The following is a 25,114-nucleotide window of genomic DNA, read 5'->3' as shown; positions in this document are numbered from 1 at the left end:
CAATTAAATTGAGATTGCAGCAGAGAAAGCACAGGTCTCCTCCCCGGGTTTATGGGACTGGGGTGTGTGACAAAGCTTAGTAAATCTCAGAACTGGGTCGACATAAATACAAATTCTTTTACGAGTAAAACATATATGTATGTGTAGCACCCTGGAGTTTAGGTAGGGTTGCTCCTCACAAATTTACTTGCCAGGAATAATTATCCTGGTTGATTGTTAGAGATCTATTGATTTTGCCCTAAGTTTGGCCTTGTTGCACTTTTCTCTTCTACCACTAGGTGGCCGGGTACTTGGTGGGGTTAGATATAAGAAGGGCAACACAAGGTCAAGTTATGGGTATGTGGGGTATCTCAGCCAATGGACAGGGGTTTTCTTGAATCCCTTGGCCTGCTGGGAGAGCCTATATATATATATATATATATATATATATATATATATATATATATATATATATATATATAATTTTATTTGGGTGGAGTCAGGTGATCTATGTTCTGTGCCACCTGGACGTCTGTCTGGGTGGACGTGTGTCCTATTGCCCGGGCTGCTAGGCCGGAGATTGGGCTTATCCCGGGCATATCTGGCTGCTAGGCTGTCTGAGGGCCTATCCAGAAACAGGAGAGCAGTGCAGGGTTGGGATTGTGGCTTACAGTCCAACCAAAACTGACGGTTCTATCGGCCGGAGAACCTGTGGTGGTCGGAGGTAGAAGGGAAGCTGTCACCAGTAAGGGACCGACCACCTCTACCAGGAACCACAGTAAGTAACTAAAGCAAGTACCAGAGCAGTATTCTCACCAACCGGGGACGGTGAAGAATCGGGAAACTTCAGTGGGTATCAAGCCAGGGACACAGCCAGCGGAGGTGACGCTTGCAGAGCAGACTTGTGTGTCAAGTCAGGGACCGAGCAGGCCAGACGGGGTGAAGCTTGAGGTATCTAGAGTGCCAAGTTAAGGACCCAGCAGAGAGGCGGGGGTGACGCTTGAGGAAGATACCACCGTGAAGATTGGAGGAGCGCAGTGGCAGTGAATCAGCGCCTCTAGTGAGAGACCCGGAGCTCAGTGGGCTGAAGAACTACAAGGAGTGATTGTAGTGGATGTGAAAGGAACTGTTGAGCTTTGTTAGGAACTGTTAAAGACTGTTGCCATAGGAGAGAGCATTCCTACACATGCAGATGTGGCGTCTTGCTGGATGCCTTTCCTTGCATGGCTGTCCTCCTATTAAAGTCTTGGAGTCTGCCAATTGAACTTGCAACTACTTAAGGGTGTCCTGGCCCTAACCCTCTCTCCCCCAAAAAGTTTGTTAAGAGAAATTAAATCTCTTTTGCATTCAAGAAGTGTCTGGCACACAATGACTTTAATCATCTTGCACCCACCATGCCTCACAACCCACTATATACAGAAGGGTGTCAGCTATCTCTGGCCCTGGAGGTTCTCATTAGACCGAAGAAGGCCTGGGACCTTGTTAGATATGTCATCAGTGTATTTAGCTTATGAGAGTTAGCACCAGATTGAATTTTTAAAATGTCTGCGATATAGTCTCTTCCAAAGAAAGGAAGTTTTTTGAAGGCAATGCAAGCAGTGGCATAAAAAAAAAGCCTGCAACCTTGGGAGTATGATTTTTTTTTTGTAGAACCTTGCTGGCAGCAAAGGCATACAATCTAAAGTCCCTACCTCACATGCATACATACAGTGCCTTGAAAAAGTATTCACACCCCTTGAAATTTTCCACATTTTGGCATGATACAACCAAAACGTAAATTTATTTTATTGGGATTTTATTTGATAGACCAACACAAAGTGGCACATAATTGTGAAGTGGAACAGAAAATGATAAATGGTTTTATCACATATTTATTTGTAAAAAAAATGTTGAAGTGTGGTGTGCATTTGTATTCCACCTTTTCGCTGCAATTATAGCTGCAAGTATTTTTCGGTGTCTCTACCAGCTTTGCACATCTAGAGTGAAATTTTTGCCCATTCTTCTTCGCAAAATAGCTCAAGCTCTGTCAGATTGGATGGTGAACAGCAATTTTCAAGTCTTGCCACAGATTCTCAATTGGATTTAGGTCTGGACTTTGACTGGGCCATTCTAACACATGAATATGCTTTGATCTAAACCATTCCATTGTAGCTCTGGCTGTATGTTTAGTGTCGTTGTCCTGCTGGAAGGTGAACCTCCGCCCCAATCTCAAGTCTTTTGTAGACTCTAAAAGGTTTTCTTCTAAGATTGCCCTGTATTTGGCTCCATCCATCTTCCCATCAACTCTGAGCAACTTCCCTGTCCCTGCCGAAGAAAAGCATCCCCACAACATGATGCTGCCACCACCATGCTTCACAGTGGGGATGGTGTGTTTGGGGTGCAGTGTTAGTTTTCTGCCACACAGCATTTTGCTTTTAGGCCAAAAAAGTTCAATTTTGGTCTCATCTGATCAGAGCACCTTCTTCCACATGTTTGCTGTGTCCCCCATATGACTTCTCACAAACTGCAAACAGGGCTTCTTATGTCTTTCTTTCAACAATGGCTTTCTTCCTGCCACTCTTCCATAAAGGCCAGATTTGTGGAGTGCATGACTAAAGCCTAGTACACACGATCGGATTGTTGGCAAACAAAACCATGGACTTTTGTCCGAAGGGCGTTGGCCCAAACTTGTCTTGCATACACACGGCACAAAATTGTTGGCCAACAATCACAAAACATAGTGACGTTCTACGTGTTTTTTCAGCTCTTTAGCACCACCCTTTGGGCTCCTTCTGCTAATTTCGTGTTAGTAGAAGTTTGGCGAGTGTTGATTCACGCTTTTCATTTCGTGCTTTTCAGTTTGTTTCTCAACAGCCAATCATCAACCAGACATGTTGCGGAATCGGAGGAGATAACGTGTTATTTATTATTGGCCTTGGAGTTATTGCTCTGACCCAAGTCCAGTCCAGGAACAGGAGGAGGAGGAGGAGAATTTCTTGGACCAAAAATTGGTTGCTCTATTAATCGTGACCAATTATGTCATATGCCTTTGCTGCGGGAGCTCCAGGATAATAATCCAGATGATTTTCGGAATTATCTCCGGATGACGGACCCCTGCTTTCACCAACTCTTGGCATTGCTGACCCCCTATATTAAGAAACAGGACACATGCATGAGGCTTTTATTTTATTTTTTTGGTTGAATAATGATTTGATTTGTTATATTTTTAGATGCATAGAATGCACTTTTGGTTAAGTTCTATTGGCAGATAGCATGTCTAATTTTATGTGTTTTCTTTTTTTAATGCACAATAAAAAAAATTGTGTAGAATAATACTTGGCTATGTGTTTTACTTCAAATGACAGTTTGGGAGTCGGCAGTTACATTTAAAAAATACAATGTAAAATAACAAGGCACACCAACATAGTTGTATCTTTGATATAAAAAAACTATGGGATAATGGTATTGTGGTAACTTGACCAAAAAAAAAACAAAACAAAAAAAAAAAAAAAAACATATTATTCTTGATATCACTAGAAAAAAAAAAGCCTTTTTAAATACGTTTGGCAGAACTCCATCAGTATCACCAGCAAAGCAGCTTCATTATTATCCTATTTAAAGAAGAAGAGAATGTGCGCTGCATTTCGACATTTCATAATTTGCCGCTTCACGAATGTTAATTCATCATTACAAACGCTAGTTTACCAGACCGACCGCTTCTGGCTTGTCCTGCATGTGTGTTTATACTTTGGACTTTTGTCCGACTGACCTGTGTACACACGCTCGGAAAATCCGACAACAGACATTTGTCGTTGGAAAATTTTAAAGCCTGCAATCCAACATTTGTCTGCAGAAAGTCCAATAATTGTCCCATGGAGCATACATATGGTCGGATTTACCGCCAACAGCCCCATCGGAAAGTCAGATCGTATGTACGAGGCTTAAGAGTTGTCCTGTGGACAGATTCTCCCACCTGAGCTGTGGATCTCTGCAGCTCCTCCAGAGTTACCATGGGCCTCTTGGCTGTTTATCTGATTAATGCTCTCCTTGCCCAGCCTGTCAGTTTAGGTGGACGGCCATGTCTTGGTAGATTTGCAGTTGTGCCATACTCTTTCCATTTTCGAATGATGGATTGAACAGTGCTCCGTGAGGTGTTCTAAGCTTGGGATATATTTTTTTTTATAACCTAACCCTGCTTTAAACTTCTCCACAACTTTATCCCTGACCTGTCTGGTGTATTCCTTGGCCTTCATGATGCTGTTTGTTCACTAAGGTTCTCTAACAAACCTCCGAGGACTTCACAGAACAGCTGTATTTATACTGAGATTAAATTACACACAAGTGAACTCTATTTACTAATTAGGTGCTTTCTGAAAGCAATTGGTTCCACTAGATTTTAGTTAGGGGTATCACAGTAAAGGGGGCTGAATACAAATGCATGCTACACTTTTCAAATATTTATTTGTAAAAAATGTGAATGTGAGAAATCTTAACATGTATGGCCAGATGAACTCCTCATGTCCAATATTGCCCTATGCTGGCATAATAAACAGCCACTTGCCCTTACATAGACTTGTATTGTGGAGAAGGAGTGGAGGGGTAAGGTGTATCTGACCAGGTCTGTCAACAAATGTGAACTATTAAGAGCTCCGGATCTAACTCTGGTATTTATTGAACAGCACATTCATATTTCAATACTCTACACAACTCTTGTATAAGGAAAGTGCAGGTAAGGCTAGAAAGTGTAAGCTGGAAATACAATGAAGAAGTTGATTTGCTAAAACTGGAGAGTGCAAAATATGGTGCAGTTGTGCATGGTAGGCAATCCGCTTTCAGTTTTTTTTGTCAAATCGTAATTGAATAAGCTGAAATTAGAAGCGGATTGGTTCCCATGCACAGCTACATCAGATTTTGCACTCTCCAGTTTTAGTAAATCAACCCCAATATCTATATTTTGGGACTTGAAGTGGGCTTTAAAAGCGGTTGTAAACCCCGCTTTATTTTTACCTACAGGTAAGTCTATAATTATTATATATAATTATAATAATATAATAATTTAGGTAAAATTAATATCTCATAAACGTTCAGGGGATATTCACCCTTCATGCGTCGCTGACATCAGCGGCGCATGAACTCTAAAGGTCCAGCATATCTTGCCAGATCTTCAGAGCTGCTCGCCGGATGGGAGTGACATCATCGCGGCTCTGGCCACTCACAGCGCTGGAGCCTGCGAACCCGGACGAAAGGCTGGGGGAAGATGTCAGCCCTCTCAGCGGTGACCAGGCGGCCGCTGGGAGGGCTGCATTCTAAGGTAAGCATTTCATAATGTGCTAGTATGCAATGCATACTAGCACATTATGGCATTTCCTTGCAGGTTTTTTTTTTTTTTTTTAGTGGTTTACTACCGCTTTAACCACTTGCCGACCAGCCGTCGTCATTATACTGCAGCAGGTTGGCACGATCCCGGGAACCGTCGTAGCTGTACGTCAGTCCCTTTAAGCGGGATAGCAGGCGCGCACGTGCCCGCTGCACTGGGGGGGTGACGATGCGTGTTGCCAGGCAGCCACGATGACCACCGGCCACGCACGGGCACGAGAGCCAGAACAGGGACTTATGGTTGTGTAAACACACAAATCCCTGTTCTGTGAGGAGGAGAGACAGATCTTTGTTCCTAGCTAGTAGGAACTCACGATCTGTCATTTCCTCCAATCATTCCCATCCACCTACAGTTAGAACACACAGTCAGGGAACACAATTAACCCCTTGATCGCCCCCTAGTGTTAACCCCTTCCCTGCCAGTGACATTTCCACAGTAATCCGTGCATTTTTATAGCACTGATCGCTGTATAATTGTCAATGGTCTCAAAAATGTAACAAAAGCATCCGATCTGTGCGCCATAGCGTCGCAGTCCTTATAAAAATCGCTGATCACCGCCATTACTAGTAAAAAAATAAATAAAAATGCCATAAATCTTTCCCCTATTTTGTAGAAGCTATAACTTTTGTGCAAACCAATCAATATACGTTTATTGCTTTTTTTTTTTTTTTACCAAAAATATGTAGAATACAAATTGGCCTAAACTGAGGAAAAATTTGCTTTTTTAAAAAAAAAAAATGGGGATATTATAGCAAAAAGTACAAAATATATATATATTTTTTTTCAAAATTGTCCCTTTTTTGTTTATAGCGCAAAAAAAAACAAAAAAAAAAACGCAGAGATGGTCAAATACCACCAAAAGAAAGCTCCATTTGTGTGGAAAAAAAAAAAGGACGTCAATTGTGTTTGGGTACAGCGTCGCACGACCGCGCAATTGTCAGTTAAAGCGACGCAGTGCCGTATCGCAAAAAATGGTCTGGTCATTGGAGCAGCCAAATCTTCCGGGGCTAAGGTGGTTAAGGTATCCCTTTAGGATTTTTCACGATGTAGATTTAATGGGTAAATTGTAAGATCCAAAGACATTTTTGCTTTGGTTTTGTGGGAGATGGAGAAGGCCACTCTTGGGAGAAATCTCATCATTAGATTTTATAGAAGAGATATAAAAAGTTTGAAAAAGGTTCAACTCCCTATAGCAACCCAAAACGAATATTTCAGGTATATTTTATTGCTCTGTGATTATTACAGAATGCAACTGACTGTCTTTTCTCACAGATAACCAGATTGTCCCGTCTATCCACTGATCACGATGTCATAACAGAGATGATCGATGGCTCTTTTCCATAGCTGGCACTCTGGCGACATCTTGTGGCTGCTATATGGTCATGCACAAAAGAGTATAGAGTCCTCTCCTGATCAGCAGCCAGTAAATAAGGCACTGTAGCAGAAGGATGGAAATAAAGCAGTTCCTCAGGTAAGTCCTCGCACTGCCATATCTTATGTTAAAGCCCGATTCATCCATACAGCCTCTCCTGCTATGTAGGTGGCTTCCACATTCAAGCCATCATCCAGTAAAACAAAATCTGTGAAAAAAAAAAAAAAAAAAAGATTAAAAAGTGCAAGAAAAGACATGAATTGGATGCTTGATGACATTATATTAGAGCTTAATGTTGGACTTACTCAACTAAAACGGGTTAATTTCAGGGTACAAGAGAAATCAATCACCTAATCATTTATAGTCATGGATAGAGCAGTGAGGGGGTTAGAACCTCTGTCCGGTTTTTATGTCTGTGTCATTATTTTATTACACATAACTTAATTTCTGGACGCATTTGTTTTGGTTTCTTTGTATGTATGGATTGCATGGGTTGTTACCAACATGTGGTGACATTTTCATGTCAATTGCACCTTTAGAAATATATTTACCTAGAAAAATGGTGCTGTGTTCAATACATATTTTACCCACTGTAAATGCTGGAATTTTTTTTTTTTTTTTTAATGCTAGTAATGGCAGTGGTCAGCGACTTCTAGTGGGACTGTGATAGTGTGGTGGGCAAATTGACACTAACTGACGCTGGGGGGAAATGACTAACTGCCACTGACATCACCAATGACACTAATACAGTATACAGTCACTACCACTGACACTGGCTGGGAAGTGGTTAACATCTTAGGCAATCAAGAGGTTAAATGTGTGCCTAACTATTGTGCTGTTTTTACTAAGCAATGTGTCAGTTTTTACTCCCTGCTTTGCAGGGAGAAAAAAAATGACATCGTTGCTCTCAGTAGAGAGCCCTGTGTTGTTTATCTACCCAGGGCTCTCTTCTGTCATTCGCTCAGCTGATTGGTGGGTTCTGGCCATAAATCATTGGCCGGGACCCACCGATCAGCTTGTGCTGTAGCGAATGACAGCACAGCCAGGCCAGCAGGCGTGTGCTCGCGCACCCCCTACCCTGGAGTACCAGATCACTTACGGTTAAACTACTATTTTGCCTTCCCTGGATCCTCCATCCCCCCTCCTCATCAACAACAAATTAAATGTTTAAATACAAATTTGTTGCTATTGTTGCATGCCTTAATTTAAAATTCTGTGACATCATTACTGGGTCTCTGTGCTTCTCTATAAAATACATGCAGATCAAGCCCCGTAGGAGAGTTTCACAGTGTGCTGTACATAGCTTCTTGAAAACACCAAAGCACCCTGCTTCAGTACTTCTCTCAAGAGTCCTCAACCCTGATGCAAGTAGTAGGCTGGGTTTGGGAAGGAGTTCCTAGGTGGGCTGCATTTGCACACAGACGACTCTAGATAATACCCACATGGGATGCAGAGTCTCCATGACTGGAAGAACTGAAATCCAGTGAATAAAAGGGATGGGCCAGGGATAGATTGGCTGGAGGAAACCGCTAGATGGCCAGGTGGGCTGTTGCAGCTACTAATGCACACTATGAGAAGCTGACAGTGTGCAGAGAAATCAGAGTAAACTATTTCAGTACAGGAGAGGAGGAGCCTGTACAACTGTGCAAGACTGAAGGGAAGGATGGAGTTCAGCCTGAAGACGAGATTCAGTTTCAGTTTTTATTTCTGCAATGACATAATAATACTATATGCATGTCCCCTTTAAATGCAATCATAAAATGAAACTAAACCAAAAAAAAAATTATATATATTTATTATAGTGTGTGTGTGTATTTTGTGTGTGTGTATATATAATTTATTATTAACGATTTATATAGCGCCAACAGTTTACGCAGAGCTTTACAATGTAGAGGGGGGACAGCACAATTACAGTACAGTTTAATACAGAAGGGACAGGAGGGCCCTGTTTGTAGAGCTTACATTCTAAAAGGGAGGGGGTGGCAGTACAAAAGGTAATAGATGCGGGGAATGATTTGATGGGGTTGTTAGGTGGGTGTGGGATAGGCTTTCCTGAATAAATGAGTCTTCAGGGATCTCCTAAAAGGTGGACAGGGTAGGGGCTGAACGGATATACTGGGGCAGGGAGTTCCAGAGGATGGGAGAGGCTCTGGAGAAGTCCTGAAGGCGAGCATGAGAGGAGGTAACAAGGGAGCTAGAGAGCAGGAGGTCCTGAGAGGAGCGGAGGGGACAATTTGGGCAATATCTGCAGATGAGGTTGGTGATGTAGCTGGGGGTGATGTTGTGGATGGCCTTGTATGTTGTGGTTAGCATTTTGAAAAAAAAAAAAATATATATATAATATATAATATATAATATATATATATATATATATATATATATATATATATATATATATATATATATATATATATATATATATACACACACAGTCAGGTCCATAAATATTGGGACATCGACACAATTCGAAATTAAATGAAACAAACAAGATGTGCTTTAACTGCAGACTTTCAGCTTTAATTTGAGGGTATTTACATCCAAATCAGGTGAACGGTGTAGGAATTACAACAGTTTGTATATGTACCATTAAGTAATGGGACAGAATAACAATCATCCATCAAACTTTCACGTTTTAATACTTGGTTGCAAATCCTTTGCAGTCAATTACAGCCTGAAGTCTGGAAAGCATAGACATCACCAGACGCTGGGTTTCATCCCTGGTGATGCTCTGCCAGGCCTCTACTGCAACTGTCTTCAGTTCCTGCTTGTTCTTGGGGCATTTTCCCTTCAGTTTGGTCTTCAGCAAGTGAAAATCATGCTCAATCAGATTCAGGTCAGGTGATTGATTGGCCATTGCATAACATTCCACTTCTTTCCTTTAAAAAACTCTTTGGTTGCTTTCGCAGTATGCTTCGGGTCATTGTCCATCTGCACTGTGAAGCGCCGTCCAATGAGTTCTGAAGCATTTTGCTGAATATGAGCAGATAATATTGCCCGAAACACTTCAGAATTCATCCTGCTGCTTTTGTCAGCAGTCACATCATCAATAAATACAAGAGAACCAGTTCCATTGGCAGCCATACATGCCCACACCATGACACTACCACCACCATGCTTCACTGATGAGGTGGTATGCTTTGGATCATGAGCAGTTCCTTTCCTTCTCCATACTCTTCTCTTCCCATCACTCTGGTACAAGTTAATCTTGGTCTCATCTGTCCATAGGGTGTTGTTCCAGAACTGTGAAGGTTTTTTTAGATGTTGTAGCAGATGTTGTTGATGTTCTAATCTGGCCTTCCTGTTTTTGAGGCTCACCAATGGTTTACATCTTGTGGTGAACCCTCTGTATTCACTCTGGTGAAGTCTTCTCTTGATTGTTGACTTTGACACACATACACCTACCTCCTGGAGAGTGTTCCTGATTTGGCCAACTGTTGTGAAGGGTGTTTTCTTCACCAGGGAAAGAATTCTTCGGTCATCCACCACAGTTGTTTTCCATGGTCTTCCGGGTCTTTTGGTGTTGCTGAGCTCACCGGTGCGTTCTTTCTTTTTAAGGATGTTCCAAACAGTTGATTTGGCCACACCTAATGTTTTTGCTATCTCTCTGATGGGTTTTTTTTTGTTTTTTCAGCCTAATGATGGCTTGTTTCACTGATAGTGAAAGCTCTTTAGATCTCATATTGAGAGTTGACAGCAAAAGATTCCAAATGCAAATAGCACACTTGAAATGAACTCTGGAACTTTTATCTGCTCCTTGTAAATGGGATAATGAGGGAATAACACACACCCGGCCATGGAACAGCTGAGCAGCCAATTGTCCTATTACTTTTGCTCCCTTAAAAAGTGGGAGGCACATATACAAACTGTTGTAATTCCTACACTGTTCACCTGATTTGGATGTAAATACCCTCAAATTAAAGCTGAAAGTCTGCAGTTAAAGCACATCTTGTTCATTTCAAATCCATTGTGGTGGTGTATAGAGCTACAAAGGTTAGAATTGTGTCGACGTCCCAATATTTATGGACCTGACTATAATAAAAAAAAAAAAATTATATATTATATATAATATGTTTAGTTTCACTTTATGATTGCATTTAAAAGGGACATGCACACTTATTGTTTTATTTACTTGTTTATGTCCTGTATTCAGACATTCGTGAGTGCTGCAGTTATAATCTTTTCTTTTTCATATGTTATATATCTATCATCTCCACATCTAGTAGGACCGTGTTGATTTATGTCTCAACCATACCTGCATCTGCTCCAAAATCCAAAGTCCCCTTGCGGTTCTGTAGGCCCAGGAGTTGTGCTGGATGAAGAGAGGCGGCTTCTAGTGCTTCCTCCACTGTACAACCTGGCAGAAAACATACGCTCGGTAAATCACTATCATACTATGACCAAGGTACAATATTGTTAGCACTACTGACAGACAAGAGTGTCCGGCAATCTTGTGAGTTTGGAAACACAACCAATTACACAGATAAAGTTGGCCATATTCACATATAAAATGTTATTGTCAAGCAAGGTAGGCCGGCTCACTTTCATCCCAGGGCGGGTTCCTGGTCCCAATCTGCCACACTAGAATTCAACCTTCCAAGACAAAAAAGGACCACACACAGGAACATCAAGGCATAGAGCCCATTTATTCAAGCTAAGTGATCACAAACAACAGTGTGACATGAAGTGCCTTGAGGAATTTCACAAGGACTATACATTTATAAGGACCTTATGATGAAGCAATCCTTGTGAAGCATGTTGTTCCTTCATGTCATACCATTGCTTGTAAGCATTTAAAGTACAGTACATGTGAACTAACAATGAGCTTTACTTTGCTAAAGCATCACATGTAATAGACCACTGGATTTTTATGAATACTGTTTTCACCTTTTGTTTTTTTTAGGTCCATTGTTGTCTACCAGCACAGCTGATCTCCTGCGAATAAGGTCCTTGTTCAGGTAGTTCCTGTTATGGGATGACAACGCTCTGTCTCCCAATTGTGTTACCCTGTACCATTTGCTTCCAGTGGAGACTATAAAGGGGGCTATACACTGGTCAAAACTTGGCCATGCCAGTAGGGACTGGCTGAATTTTGATCAGTGCGCGGACTTCCCCACTCAACACAAGTCGAAGGAACATGTTGAAAAATTTTAGTTGATTACCAGCTGAAGCGACTACAGGTGGTTGAACTGCAGTTTTACCGTCCCGTATCCCCCTCCCCCCCCAGCCTGACAGGGCTGCGGCTGCAGCAATTTTAACTTGGGCTGCAGTGTTTGACAAATGGCACTGCCTGTAAAACTTGAGATCAATCAGTGAGCCAAATGCTTGGCATCACTGATAAAGAGCAGTCCCGCAATGTAAAATTGCCATTTTGCAAGTAAAAAAAAATAAAATAAATAAAATTAAAAAAAAAAAAAAAAAATCAACCATTGAAATAGGTGGCAGTAGCACCTCCTGAATGATTACCAGCTGCTGCTGCTGCTATGCCGCCCTCTGGAAAGCAATCCGTGGTGGGACAATAGCCACTAAATAGCCCTAAATTTTTTTTTTTGTTCAGCCAACAAACAGTGTATACACAGCCTAGGCAAACCTGCTGGCACTCATTACACAGGCACGGTCTGGGCAGCTGGGGTGCATGCAGACAGGAAGTGGCTGCTAAGAGGCTGCAGAGTAGATAAGCAGAGCTGAAATGCACCCAAGGATAAAAAAAAAAAAAAAATGTAAAAAAAAAAAAAAAAAAAAAAAAAAAAAATCTAAAAATCTGAAAACAGTATTTCTAAAAAGGAAAAACAAATATGGCAACTGAACTCAATACACAGTGCAAACTAAGCCCATCTAATTAGGGGTTGCATCCAGTTTAATAATTAAACATGCCTGATGCTTTAAATGAGACAAATTTAAAAAACAGTCAGTCTGTAAATTTCTAAGCGGAAGGTGTACATCTTCACCTTTCATTTGCACTCATCAGTCATTTGGAAAAAGGGAAATCCTGGAATTCAAGTAACCCAAAGCAAACAGGAAGAGTTAAACAAGAGCAGATGGATACACGGGTCACCATGGACAGCCTGCCTCTGGCATTTAAAACCCCCAGCTGTCAATAGAGGATTAATTTAACCCCAGCACTACAATCAATACTCAGAATGTAACAATGAATGCAGACAATCGTCATGGTGCACAGGAGTGGACACAGTTCATGTCATTTATTGATGTAGAAATATGGCCCATGCACTAGTACTCTCTCTATGTGGACCTCAATTATCAGTGCATCAGAAGGAAGAAAAGTTATGTGAGTTGCCAACGATGACAAGATTTAGACTTCATTTTCAGTGCACATTTCAAAATCACAGGAAGAATGGACAATATCTAAGCAGCATCTGCCAACTATTTGTAGTCCCTCCTTAGCAACGACATCCTTTTCCTGTTGCTAGGCATTTTAGACATCAAAGGGAGTAGAGGGTTGGTAGCTAGAGCAAAAACACAGACAGTTCCTCAGCGTGACATTTCATATGAAACGACTATTAAACCTATTTGCTTGCTAAAGGAGAATTATACCTTTAAAAATATATATATATATATATATATATATATATATATATATATATATATATATATATATATATATATATATATATATATATATATATATATATATATATATATATATATATATAATTTTTTTTTTTTATATTTTTTTGCATTGTAGCCTACCAAGCATTGCAACCATGATAAGTGGATCACAGGTGCAATGCCCTGGCTCTTGCAGGCACTCCCTTAAAAGTGTTACTAAACCCACAACAGTAAAATGAGTGTGTATTTGCAGTAAAGCATACTTGTTATACTCACCGTGGAACCTAAGGGGTTAATCATCTGCATTGTATAAAAAGGCTGTTTGATCCTGTCTTCTCTGACCCTTCCCTTCTTCCGCTGTCCCCAATCCATCTCCTGATGGAACAGAGGCTTGGGGGCACTCTGCACATGCTCAGTTTGGTGTGTATTGCTAAATAGTGTTTTTTTTTTTTTTTTGGAGGGTGCATGTGATAAGCACAGGGCCAATCAGCACTGTCCAGACAGAGGGTCAGGGGTCATGCAGCATCATAGGACAGTCAGAGGAGAATAAAACTCCTACAAGCTTTAAACAGACACTAATAGAATTCACAAGACTGCTATATATTGTTGATGAGAAAAGGTATTTAGCAGTATATATTTACTAAAACTTTTGCATTTCCATGTTCTGTCTGAGACCAGATATAGCGAATGCAGGGTCCTGGTAACACTTTAAGCTTTAGAGCTGGAGGAAATATCAACAAACTACAAGTGCAGGGTGCACTTAATTCCAGTTGCTTTTCAGTTAAAAAAACAAACATTCACAGTGGAGAAATGACTGCACGTTTGCTGAATTGAAGCCATGTATGTGCGTGAAACGAACACCACTGAAAAGTCTGAACCAGGTACTGGAATACTGATGTCACTAACCTGTGGCTTCATGAAAGTGCCTTACACACATGTCCATTGTAGCAATGCTGCCTGCCAGCGTATGTGTTCCTGTATAGCAGAATGAAAAAGAAAATAAAAATCTTATAATCTAATAAGTCGGTAAAATGTCCTTCTAATAATAGTGAATACAAACACTGGAAATAGGGGGGAGATTTACTAAAACTGGTGCAGCTATGTATAGTAACCAATCAGCTTCTAACTTCTGCTTGTTCAATCAAGTTTAGATGATAAAATCTGGAAACTGATTGGCTACCATGCACAGCTGCACCAGATTCTGTGTGCACCAGTTTTAGTAAATTTCTCCCAGTGTTCTCAGACATCAATGGCCACAGTGCTGGATTACCAAATAGGCAGAGTAGGCACCCGGCCTATGGGTCCTATGCCATTTAAGGGCCCTGCAACAACAGATCAAAAAAATATTGATTTGATCTTGAAAGAAAATTACACTTTCCTAACTGGTTTGCAAAAAATTGATCAATTCAAAAGGAACCAAAAACTTTACAATAAAGTCTCTATAGAGAAAATACTGTATTAATGTAATGTACCCAATAACAATCTAATACATCAGGTTTACATTACAGTGTGCCTCGTGAGCTTAAGCCCCGCCCCCGGATATATAAGAGGTTAATGCTGCCGGGAGATGGGGCAGGGCTTAAGATCACATGACCGCCATGATTGGCTGTCATGGCGGTCATGTGATTCAAAAACTCCTGATTGCAAGGAGCGATAGGGAGCTTTCGGTTAGAGCTGGGCTCGGGCGTGTTCGGGTCACCTGCCCGATCCCGCCAGGAAGCCGACAATGCATGCGGCTAATCACAGGCAGTGAGACATTTCCCGATCTGTGCAGCTGTGGATCGGGAAATATCTCACTGCATGTGATTAGTGGTGTGGGCTTTATGGCGGGATGGGGCAGGTGGGATCCCGAACACACCTTGAGCCCATTCCTACTTTCGGTTAGGTGACAGTAACTGTGCCAGGAGCGCACGCGCTCTCAGCACAAGTGTGTTGGCAAGAATTCACGGAAATATGTGAGCCATAGGCGCTAAGGACTAGGTGCCGAGAGGCTGCATATTTACGTACGGCCGACGCCAAGGGGTTAAGCGCTCATCTGCTTTCAGCTGTCAGTTTGTAAAAAAAAAAATTGGTGCAACCTATGTACCTGTAATGTACGATAACGATGCCCATCTCCATTAAACGTTCAACATGCACCCTATTTGGTTCAATGTTATCTCACTAGAGCGCACACACGAGAAACCTCCAGAAATCTGCGAGGGGGGGGGGGGGGGGGGGACAAAGCTTTCGACTGCCTAGGGGCTCCACAGGGTTTAATCCAGCACTGAATGGCCAGAATAATTTTTTCTATCTTTGCGATAAACAGCTTTTACTAGTAATAACAATTTATTCCAGTTGGTGGTCTTTAGTAGTTCTAGGCAATAACAGGTGCAGTTTTGACAGTATGCCGGAAGAAAGCCGGCACCAAGGTAAATTGCAGTAAAAACAGCAGCTTTATTGAACAGCAGTGTGGAGAGCCAACTAATGTCAACACGTTTCTGCCTGCTCAGCCTTATGTGCAAATGCGACTAGGCTGAAACGTGTTAACATTTGTTGGCTGTCCACACCGCTGTTCAATAAATCTGCTGTTTTTACTGAGATTTACTGTGGTGCCAGATTTCTTCATGCATACAGTTTTCAAGTGGCTTCAGCAACCCATGCCAGAGCACCGGTATCCCAGCCGTGGAGGATTATTGGGGAGGTTGTAGCACTGTATTGTTTACTCACAGTTTGGACAGTGGCCTGGCAACCATATCTTTTCCACTGAATACCAGTGGCCCGGTTATAGCTTCCAAGAAAGAAAAAGAAGTTACATTCTAAAGAAACCTGTCATTCTGTCAAACCTGACCCCATCACTCTGCATCTCCACCTTGTCCAATCAGAAAATGGTTGGCATTCATTGAGAAAATGCAAAGCATTCTCTGAATGATGCCAATGTAGTAGGGTTGCCACCTCATCCCTTTAAACTCGAATACATAATAATTACACAGGGCCTGTGGCGGATTAAGGTGGTAATTAAACTTAGTGCCTTATCTGCATTAAATTAGCCTCAGAACCTGTGTAATTAATACGTGTTTGGGTTTAAAGGGGTGGGGTGGCAACCCTACCATGTAGACCAGCTGACCTTCTATGTTCACAATGCAGCAGACCAGCCGCTTGGCACAGGACACAGAAGCCAGTGGAGATCACTGGAGTAGCAGGTGCCTACTACAGTGCTTTCTAGATTCTAGAAGGGTTGCATGGGTATGGTACATTGGTTCAAGCTAGACCAATGTAACCATGTAAAAAAAAAGCCATGCCTGGTGCCTACATGAAAGTAAGAAGCGAAATCTCTTATATAATGCAAAAACGGCCAAAAAAATAATAATTTTAACTATTCCCCACCCTAATCTAAAATAAGAAAAAATACTTGGCTTTATAAAGGATAAAAGAGGCCCCCAAGAGATTCCATATATGTATACAAAGAGTCCAGTTTCCAGTAATCTACTCACCAGCCACATAGGCATTTAACCCATCAATGAGGATTTCCTGCTGGCCCAGAGTGTGTTTACCAGGTCCTAGACCCATGGCTGTTATGGCGTCTGTCACCAGAACCAGGCCTGCAATACACAAGATACATACAATGTGTGTCTCTACGTGGAAATGGATCCCATGTATAAGAAAGGAGGAGAGGTGTTGCTGCTTCAAAGTAATCTCATTGTTGCATTGTGCTTGCTGTTGGTGATGATGCAGAAACAAGCTCCTTCCAATCTAAATCACAACACACTCACCATTGGGGTGTGCGCGGTGTGCAATTCTCAGTGCAGCAGGGTTTGTGTGTATTCCATCTGCAATCATCCCATAATAAACTGTCCTCCCAGCTGGAATTCGATCACTGGTCAACAGCCCCACAATGCCGGGATCGCGGTGGTGGAACTAGAAGGAAGTTTTCATGATTATTACAAAGCAGGTCATTCATGACTGAGATCAGCAAATTGCTTAATATAAGACATCCTCCTACCGAGGCGTGTATCCACTTATAAATAACTATTTTGACCCCCCCCGTATGATCTTATCACCCCGATTGCTATACAAATCTTTGTAAAATATTCACTCTCCAGCAGGTGCCAGCTCACAATCACTGCCACTAAAGCAAGTCACATGGTCACTGCAAGGGGGGAGTGATCTGTATACTGATTGGTTGGCTTTAGCTGAGTGTGACCCTCCAGACTGATGTCCTGTTGCTGCAGGTGTGTTCAGGAGGCATAAGCTGGAGTTGCTAGCATGTACAGTGCCTTGAAAAAGTATTCATACCTCTTGAAATTTTCCACATTTTGTCATGTTACAACCAAAAATGTAAATGTATTTTATTGGGATTTTATGTGATAGACCAACACAAAGTGGCACATAATTGTGAAGTGGAAGAAAAATGATAAATGGTTTTCAAAATTTTATACAAATAAATATGTGAAAAGTGTGGTGTGCATTTGTATTCAGCCCCCCGAGTCAATTTGTAGAACCACCTTTCACTGCAATTACAGCTGCAAGTCTTTTTGGGGATGTCTCTACCAGCTTTGCACATCTAGAGAGTAAGATTTTTGCTTATTCTTCTTTGCAAAATAGCTCAAGCTCTGTCAGATTGGATGGAGAGCGTCTGTGAACAGCAATTTTCAAGTCTTGCCAAAGATTCTCAATTGGATTTAGGTCTGGACTTTGACTGGGCCATTCTAACATGAATATGCTTTGATCTAAACCATTCCATTGTAGCTCTGGCTGTATGTTTAGGGTCCTTGTCCTGCTGGAAGGTGAACTTCCACCCCAGTCTCAAGTCTTTTGCAGAATATAACAGGTTTTCTTCCAAGATTGCCCTGTATTTGGCTCCATCCCTCTTCCCATCAACTCTGACCAGCTTCCCTGTCCCTACTGAACAAAGCATCCCCACAACATGATGCTACCACTACCATGTTTCACAGTGGGGATGGTGTTTTCAGGGATGTGCAGTGTTAGTTTTCTGCCACACATAGCGTTTTGCTTTTAGGCCAAAAAGTTAAATTTTGATCTCATCTGACCAGATAACCTTCTTGTTTTGCTGTGTCCCCACGGGACTTCTTATGGTTTTCTTTCAACAATGACTTTCTTCTTGCCACTCTTCCATAAAGGCCAGATTTGTACAGTGCACGACTAATAGTTGTCCTGTGAACAGATTCTCCCACCTGAGCTGTGGATCTCAGTAGTTCCTCCAGAGTTACCATGGACCTCTTGGCTGCTTCTCTGATTAATACTCTCTTTGCCCGGCCTGTCAGTTTAGGTGGACGGCCATGTCTTGGTAAGTTTGCAGTTGTGCCATAAGCTTTACATTTGCAGATGATGGATTGAACACAGCTCCATGAGATGTTCAAAGCTTGGGATTTTTTTATAACCTAAACCTGCATTAAACTTCTCCACAAATGTATCCCTGATCTGTCTGGTGTGTTCCTTGGCCTTCATGATGCAGTTTGTTCACTAAGGTTCTCTAACACACCTCTGAGAGCTTCACAGAACAGCTGTATTTATACTGAGATAAAATGACACGCAGGTGGACTCCGTTTACTAATTAGGTGACTTCTGAAGGCAATTGGTTCCACTAGATTTTAGTTTGGGGTATCAGCATAAAGGGGGCTGAATACAAATGCATGCCACACTTTTCAGATATTTATTTGTAAACAATTTTGAAAACCATTTATCATTTTCCTTCCACTTTACAATTATGTGCCACTTTGTGTTGGTCTATCACATAAAATCCCAATAAAATACATTTACATTTTTGGTTGTAACATGACAAAATGTGGAAAATTTCAAGGGGTAAAAATACTTTTTCAAGGCACTGTAAGATTCACTAAGCTTTTTTTATCAGCTTATGTGATAGGACAGCAGACAGAAGGGGGTGGGGGGTGTAAAACAGGTTAAACTGGCCATACACAGCAAATTGTATCCAGATCCTGATGAACTGGATGAAATCTGTTCAGTGGATAGCAGTGTCGGACACCCCCTGCCCAACATCCCTCGACTGATCAGAGGTATCCGGGTGGAAAAGTGTCAGCTGAACAGCCCCTGCATCCAGTTAGATGCAGGCACTATTTGGATATTTTGAAGGCTGGAGACGCCTGCTGTCAAAATACAATAGCTGCAGTGGGAGATTTGTCTATCCATGCTGTGGATGCAGAAATCTGTTAGATTTTTTTTCTGCTCAGCATGTAGGCTAAACTGAAAAAAAAATCTATATGTGTAGGACTACTTTAAAAAGGCTCTGTTAAAGTAAGAAGTAAATTTAAAATTGCTAGCATATACTGGGAATTTTATATGAGTAATATACAAACTGAATTGGTTTGTGACAGGCTTAATACACGTTTCAGTTTGTAATTTTAGCAGACAGTAGGCTCAGTTTACAAAGCTTTAACACACGGATGAGGATCTTTATTTAGCGATGTGAATGAATTTTGAATCTCACTGGACTCTGCTGAAAATAATGGTCACTTTAAAAAAAAAAGTATCCTTATCGTGATGTGTTATCATTGTGAGTTGAGGCTAATGAATGTGAAAATAATGTCTGTGAATAGTAAGGATGATGTCAGGCAAGCAATTCCACTTCTACCAAAAAAATCACCAGTGGCATGATCACTAAAGAGGCTGCCTGTCTGTCCTTATGGAATTACTCCCTCGTTATCGGAGGCAGCAATATATCACTCCCATCGCTAGTGATTGAGAAGCAGCATTTAGGCCAGTGTCAGATCATCTTGCTTTCTCTGGTAGTCAGGAAGCGATTCCATAAGGAGAGACAGGTAGTTATGACTAGGGCCTTATAGGCTGAAACGCGTCAACTGACTTAATCTGCGTTTGTTCACTGTGGCTATTCAATAAAATGAAGAAATCTTAAGAGCAACAACTGAAGTGCGGATCATTTTTTCTACAGTCTCCTTATTGACCCTGCTGTTCACGATTTGTCACAAGTGGCAGAATTGCGCATCTGACATCAGTTTACAGGCAGTAGAGCCCTGCTTCCTGATGACGTCATCAACGCGTTGGAGCAGATTTCCTGGTGATCACATGGCTTCCGATATTTGGAACACACATCGGCTCTAGGAGAGAGCGGATCGGCGACGCTTCTTACCAAGAAAACTCTCAGATTGTGTTTGTGCCAATTAACCACTTCCCATCCAGCAATGTACCCGTACGTCACTGGATTTTCAGTGGTCATACCGGGATAATGCCTGCAGCTGCAGGCATCACCCTGGTACCATTCTTTAGAGCCGGCTCTCTTTTAATAGACATCCCCCCTCTTGCTGCCTTCCGCGGCTCTCTCTGGCTCTCCCATCCCACCGGGAAACCTGAGCGACCAGCTGGCATGTCTGCTGGCTGGCTGGACAGCTAAACAAAGCTGGGACTGGCTTTGATCGGCTGTTCGTAACAGTAACCCGGTCCGGTTTACTTGAAACCATCGCTGCCATTTTTTGAAAATCTAAAACATTCAGAAACACCGAGCTTGGTGTTTTTTGAATGCTTTTAAGTACAGAAGAGGGATTTGGGGTCTTTTAGAGGACCTGTCACACAGATATTAACATTTTCTTGTGACAGTAATAAAAGTGAAATGAGATATCTCTATAATATATATATATATATATATATATATATATATATATATATATATATATATATATATATATATATATATATATATATATTTTATGATTTAAAAAAAAATTAAAGTGCCCCCATCCTCCAGTGCTTGCGCGCAAAGGTAAACTTGTCCCGCACGCATTTTTTCTTTAGGGCCTCTGCTTTAAAAAAATATATAATGTTTGGGGGTTCCAAGTAATTTTCTAGCAAAATATACTGATTGTTACATGTGAAAAAAAAATGCCATAAAAGGCCCGGACTGGAAGTAGTTAAAAGGCACAGTTAATGTAAGGGTAATTCACCTTTGTTTTTTATTCAAGTATTAATAAATACTATACTATATGAGAATCGTTGGTCTTTCTGGTGGATATCTTTGATGGTGGTTTGAGGAAGAGAGGCAAGACGGAATAAGGAGGCATTTCATATCACTGGTCCTTTGAAGCAAGCGGAGGAGGAAGGAGTTTGTTGCAGTCTAACCAAGTGTTTACTGACCAACCTAGAACTAGGGGGTCATTTTAATTCAGTGAGTGGGCACTTCTCCATTCATGCACAAGGTGTGATATAGCTGGCACAGGAGTCATTTATTAAACCACTGTTGGACACTTGATAACATGTATGCACAAAAGAGGACTTAAGTGGATTCTTTTTGTTAAAGGATCTACGAATATGATATATGTATTTGCACAATCATTGTTTGAGTAAAAGTTACATTGGTTGAAGTATTTAACTCCAGATAGAGAGTGTGTACCGCCACTGATTATTTTTCCTGTTTTGCTAAAGGTGTAGGTTGACACTTTAAAAGAGGTAGGTGCACATATATTCATTTAAAAGGATAATTTTAGGGGTTTTTATTGTAAACAATGTATTCTGACATTTTATTGATTGATAAGTTTATAGGGGTCTTGGGAGGAGCCAAATATTCCATTACTGGTTTTCTACACAGAATGATACTGAAGTTCTTTGAATGAGATGTTATCTTAGAATGAACAGGCTGTGTGTCAACTCTCTACTGCACTTGCAAATGTCCATCTTAATACTGCCTGTGTACGAGTTCCTGGAAAGTGAGAGCAAAGAGACCCATATTCTTTAATTGAATCATTGCCTATTTTCTTAATTGCTCAACTTCTCTGCTACTAATACCTACCTTGCTGTGCTCCCCGCTGGGGCCCTGTGAAATATCTAGTGCTTCCAATCAAAAAGCATGTGGCAGTCTATTTATTAAACCCTTATACAATCCCCTGTCAAGGCCAACATCCATCCAGAAAATAAATAAAAAAAACAGACTTTCTAGATCATATATAGAATATTACCCATCAATCCTTGTGGTCCATTTTTAATTCAAAGATCTAACTGAAAAGTGAAGCTTTAAATCCTAGAAATGCACCTTCAGCCATTTAGATACACCACAGGCAGGAAACACGGACTTACTGGCAGCATGGCATTGAAGAGATGAGTAATAAATGAAGCACCTTGATTCACGGCATCTTCGGCCTGAGATAAATTAGCCACTGAGTGACCTGAGGACAAAGGACACACATCACCAACATTTCTCTCAAACAATTCTTCTTAGCTACAGTATATCGGAGAGACAATGCCGAACTCCAGGCAGATATAAGGGGCACAAATAAATGCATGCAACTTCATCTTTATTTAAAGAAAACGATACAGAGAAGCTTCACATGCAAACCTTGAGGAAGAATTGCTCCACAGAGCCCGCATCTACAGAGGTCAGTGAGGTCTTGTTTTAAAGCTTATTTACTTCTTGTTAATAATTTGTCAATATTTCAATGTCCATAATTTGGCCACAGTTCTACTTTAAAGCAGATTACTCACTTTTGGATGGGTTGGGGCAGGGTTTGATCTTTAACGACTTCCCGCCCGGCCTATAGCAGAAGGACAGCTGGGTGAGGGTTTCATTGTTCTGAGTGGACGACATATGACGTCCCTCAGAACAAGCCACTTGTGCGCGCCTCCGGCGATCGTGGTGCAGTGTGTCCCTCAGACACATCGTATTTCTGATCTCATTAAAGAGGCCATGATGTAGGCTCTTTACCATGTGATCAGCTGTGTCCAATCACAGCTGTAAATAGCAAGTGGCTGTTACTGGATTTCCTCTGCTCACTCTGACAGCGCCTGAGGATCGGTGCAATGATTATCAGTGCAGCCCCATCAGCAATGCCTGCCAGTGCCCACCAGTGATTCCAATCAGTGCCTCCTCATCAGTGCCGCCCATCAGTGCCTCCTCATCAGTGCCGCCCATCAGTGCCTCCTCATCAGTGCCTCCTCATCAGTGCCTCCTCATCAGTGCCTCCTCATCAGTGCCTCCTCATCAGTGCCTCCTCATCAGTGCCTCCTCATCAGAGCCCATCAGAGCACATCAGTGAAGGAGAAAAATTACTTATTTACAAAATGTTATAAACAGAAATTAACAAAAACATAATTTTTTCAAAATTTTCTGCCTTTGTTTAGCAAAAAAATGAAAAACCCAGTGGTGATTAAATACCACCAAAAGAAAGCTCTACCAGTCTTAAAAAAAACTATAAAAATTTAGTTTAGGTACAGCATTGCATGATCGCGCAATTGTCATTCAAAGTGCGACAGCGCTGAAAGCTGAAAATTGACCTGGGCAGGAAGGGGGTGAAAATGGCTGGTATTTAAGTGGTTAAATAGGCTTGTACTGTTATCCAGTACCTCAACATAGAGATCTTATACCCATTGTGGCATAGCAGTAGCAAGCAAAGCATGGCTTTTCATCCAAGCTGCTGTGACCATTGAATGTCTTCTCTGTATTCCTGTGGAGGATCCACTAACACAGAAATACTACATTTAGTTAAAGTATATGTAAACCCATCTTGTAAAACAACCCATTCAGTTTTAAATAAAAATGAAAGGCAAAATATTTGTGTGTACATATCAGAAAACATTATAAATACCTTTTCCCCTCTTTTTTATAATTGATCACATTCCCTCTGTTCTCAGCTGCATAAGAGCTGTGGGAGGAAAAGCAGCAGCACACTGATTTTTCCAGTGAATGGCTGCGATGAGTAGGGGGGGGTCATCACAAGCCTGATCATTTGATTAGCCCCCAGCACAGCCAGAAAACTGACCATGCTGTGCTCTTATGCCTAGTGTGGTTTAGTTTTTAATTAGGAAAGCAGAGGGACTGGCAGGAACACCAGGGATTTTACTCAAAGGAAGCACATGGTACAGCAGGCACATATCAGGAATATGAAATGTTGGGTTTACATATCCTTTAATTCTCCACAGGAATATATAGTGGGTTCACAGGCTGTTGAAATATATAGCCCACCTAAATAGTTAGAGGGTGGGTGGAATCTCCCTTCTGAGGATGTAAACTTTGGCCCACATTAACCAAAACAGAAAAAACAATTTTAGGTGAAGTTACTAATGGTATATATCTACCTAAGGAGACACATATGCCACGATTCACCAGTTCCTCGATCACCTCTTTACTCCTTTCCATTTCTGGGGCCAGGGTCACAATGCTGACCCCATTTAAGGTCCCGTAGGTGTCCATAACTTCTGAGAATCCTCTCTCACTGTATGACCGTAGACAATGCTCTGGATGGGCTCCTTTCTTCTCCAAGCTGATGTATGGACCTTCCAGGTGGATGCCTGCAAGGCATATTGAGAACATTCAGTAATCAGAAAATTCCACAAAGACTAAGAAATGTAAGGTCTTTCACCGAAAGCAACATCTTTTATTAGACTGCCAGTTTTAGACCTGGACTGGTGATCTGGCTGGTATGCTTGCCACCAGAAAGGTGAGGAGATCAGAAAATATTTGACCTGGTGTGGAACGCCTCAGCTTCATCAGTGCTGTTTTACAAACATTAAACTTGAGCTATAATAACACATACTATATTGATAGAGGTGTCAAATTTAATAATAAGAGAGAACTAAACAAACTGAAGACCAGGATTACCAACAGACTGATTCTTAGGTGATCAGTTAAAGCAATTCTAAACTAGCTATTCCCAGCTAGGGTTTTAAGGGCAGGGGTGTCAAACTCAATTTTGAGAAAATCGCCCAGCTCTAGCGCTATGTACAGAGTGCAGGGTTTAGGGGTGCGCTATGTACAGAGTGCAGGGTTTAGGGGTGCACTATGTAGGGCTGGGGAAAAAAAATCGATTTAAATCTTGAATCAAGTTGAGAGGTCAAATCGATTCAAAATTTAAGCAAATCGATTTTTTTAGATTTTTTTTTTCCAC

At 41.4% G+C, this 25,114-nt stretch overlaps 1 protein-coding gene across 1 annotated transcript in view; it reads right to left on the bottom strand.

Annotated features, from left to right (window-relative positions):
• Positions 1–6,540: 6,540 nt before the first annotated feature.
• The window catches only part of AMDHD2 (amidohydrolase domain containing 2), a 35,746-nt gene continuing 17,172 nt past the window's right edge, over positions 6,541–25,114 (bottom strand). The window contains exons 5-11 of the mRNA XM_073636641.1: positions 24,306–24,518; positions 22,311–22,399; positions 17,021–17,165; positions 16,742–16,849; positions 14,178–14,246; positions 10,960–11,061; positions 6,541–6,915 (exon numbers count right to left, since the gene is read on the bottom strand). Coding sequence (XP_073492742.1) covers positions 6,830–6,915; positions 10,960–11,061; positions 14,178–14,246; positions 16,742–16,849; positions 17,021–17,165; positions 22,311–22,399; positions 24,306–24,518 — 812 coding nt within the window. The 3' untranslated portion in view covers positions 6,541–6,829. The remainder of the gene's footprint in view (positions 6,916–10,959; positions 11,062–14,177; positions 14,247–16,741; positions 16,850–17,020; positions 17,166–22,310; positions 22,400–24,305; positions 24,519–25,114) is intronic.

The sequence above is a fragment of the Aquarana catesbeiana genome, linkage group LG06 (assembly GCF_042186555.1).
Source record: "Aquarana catesbeiana isolate 2022-GZ linkage group LG06, ASM4218655v1, whole genome shotgun sequence".
Lineage (NCBI taxonomy): Eukaryota > Metazoa > Chordata > Amphibia > Anura > Ranidae > Aquarana > Aquarana catesbeiana.
The sequence above is the reverse complement of the archived record's forward strand: the minus strand, read 5'-3'. Positions and strand labels throughout refer to the sequence as shown.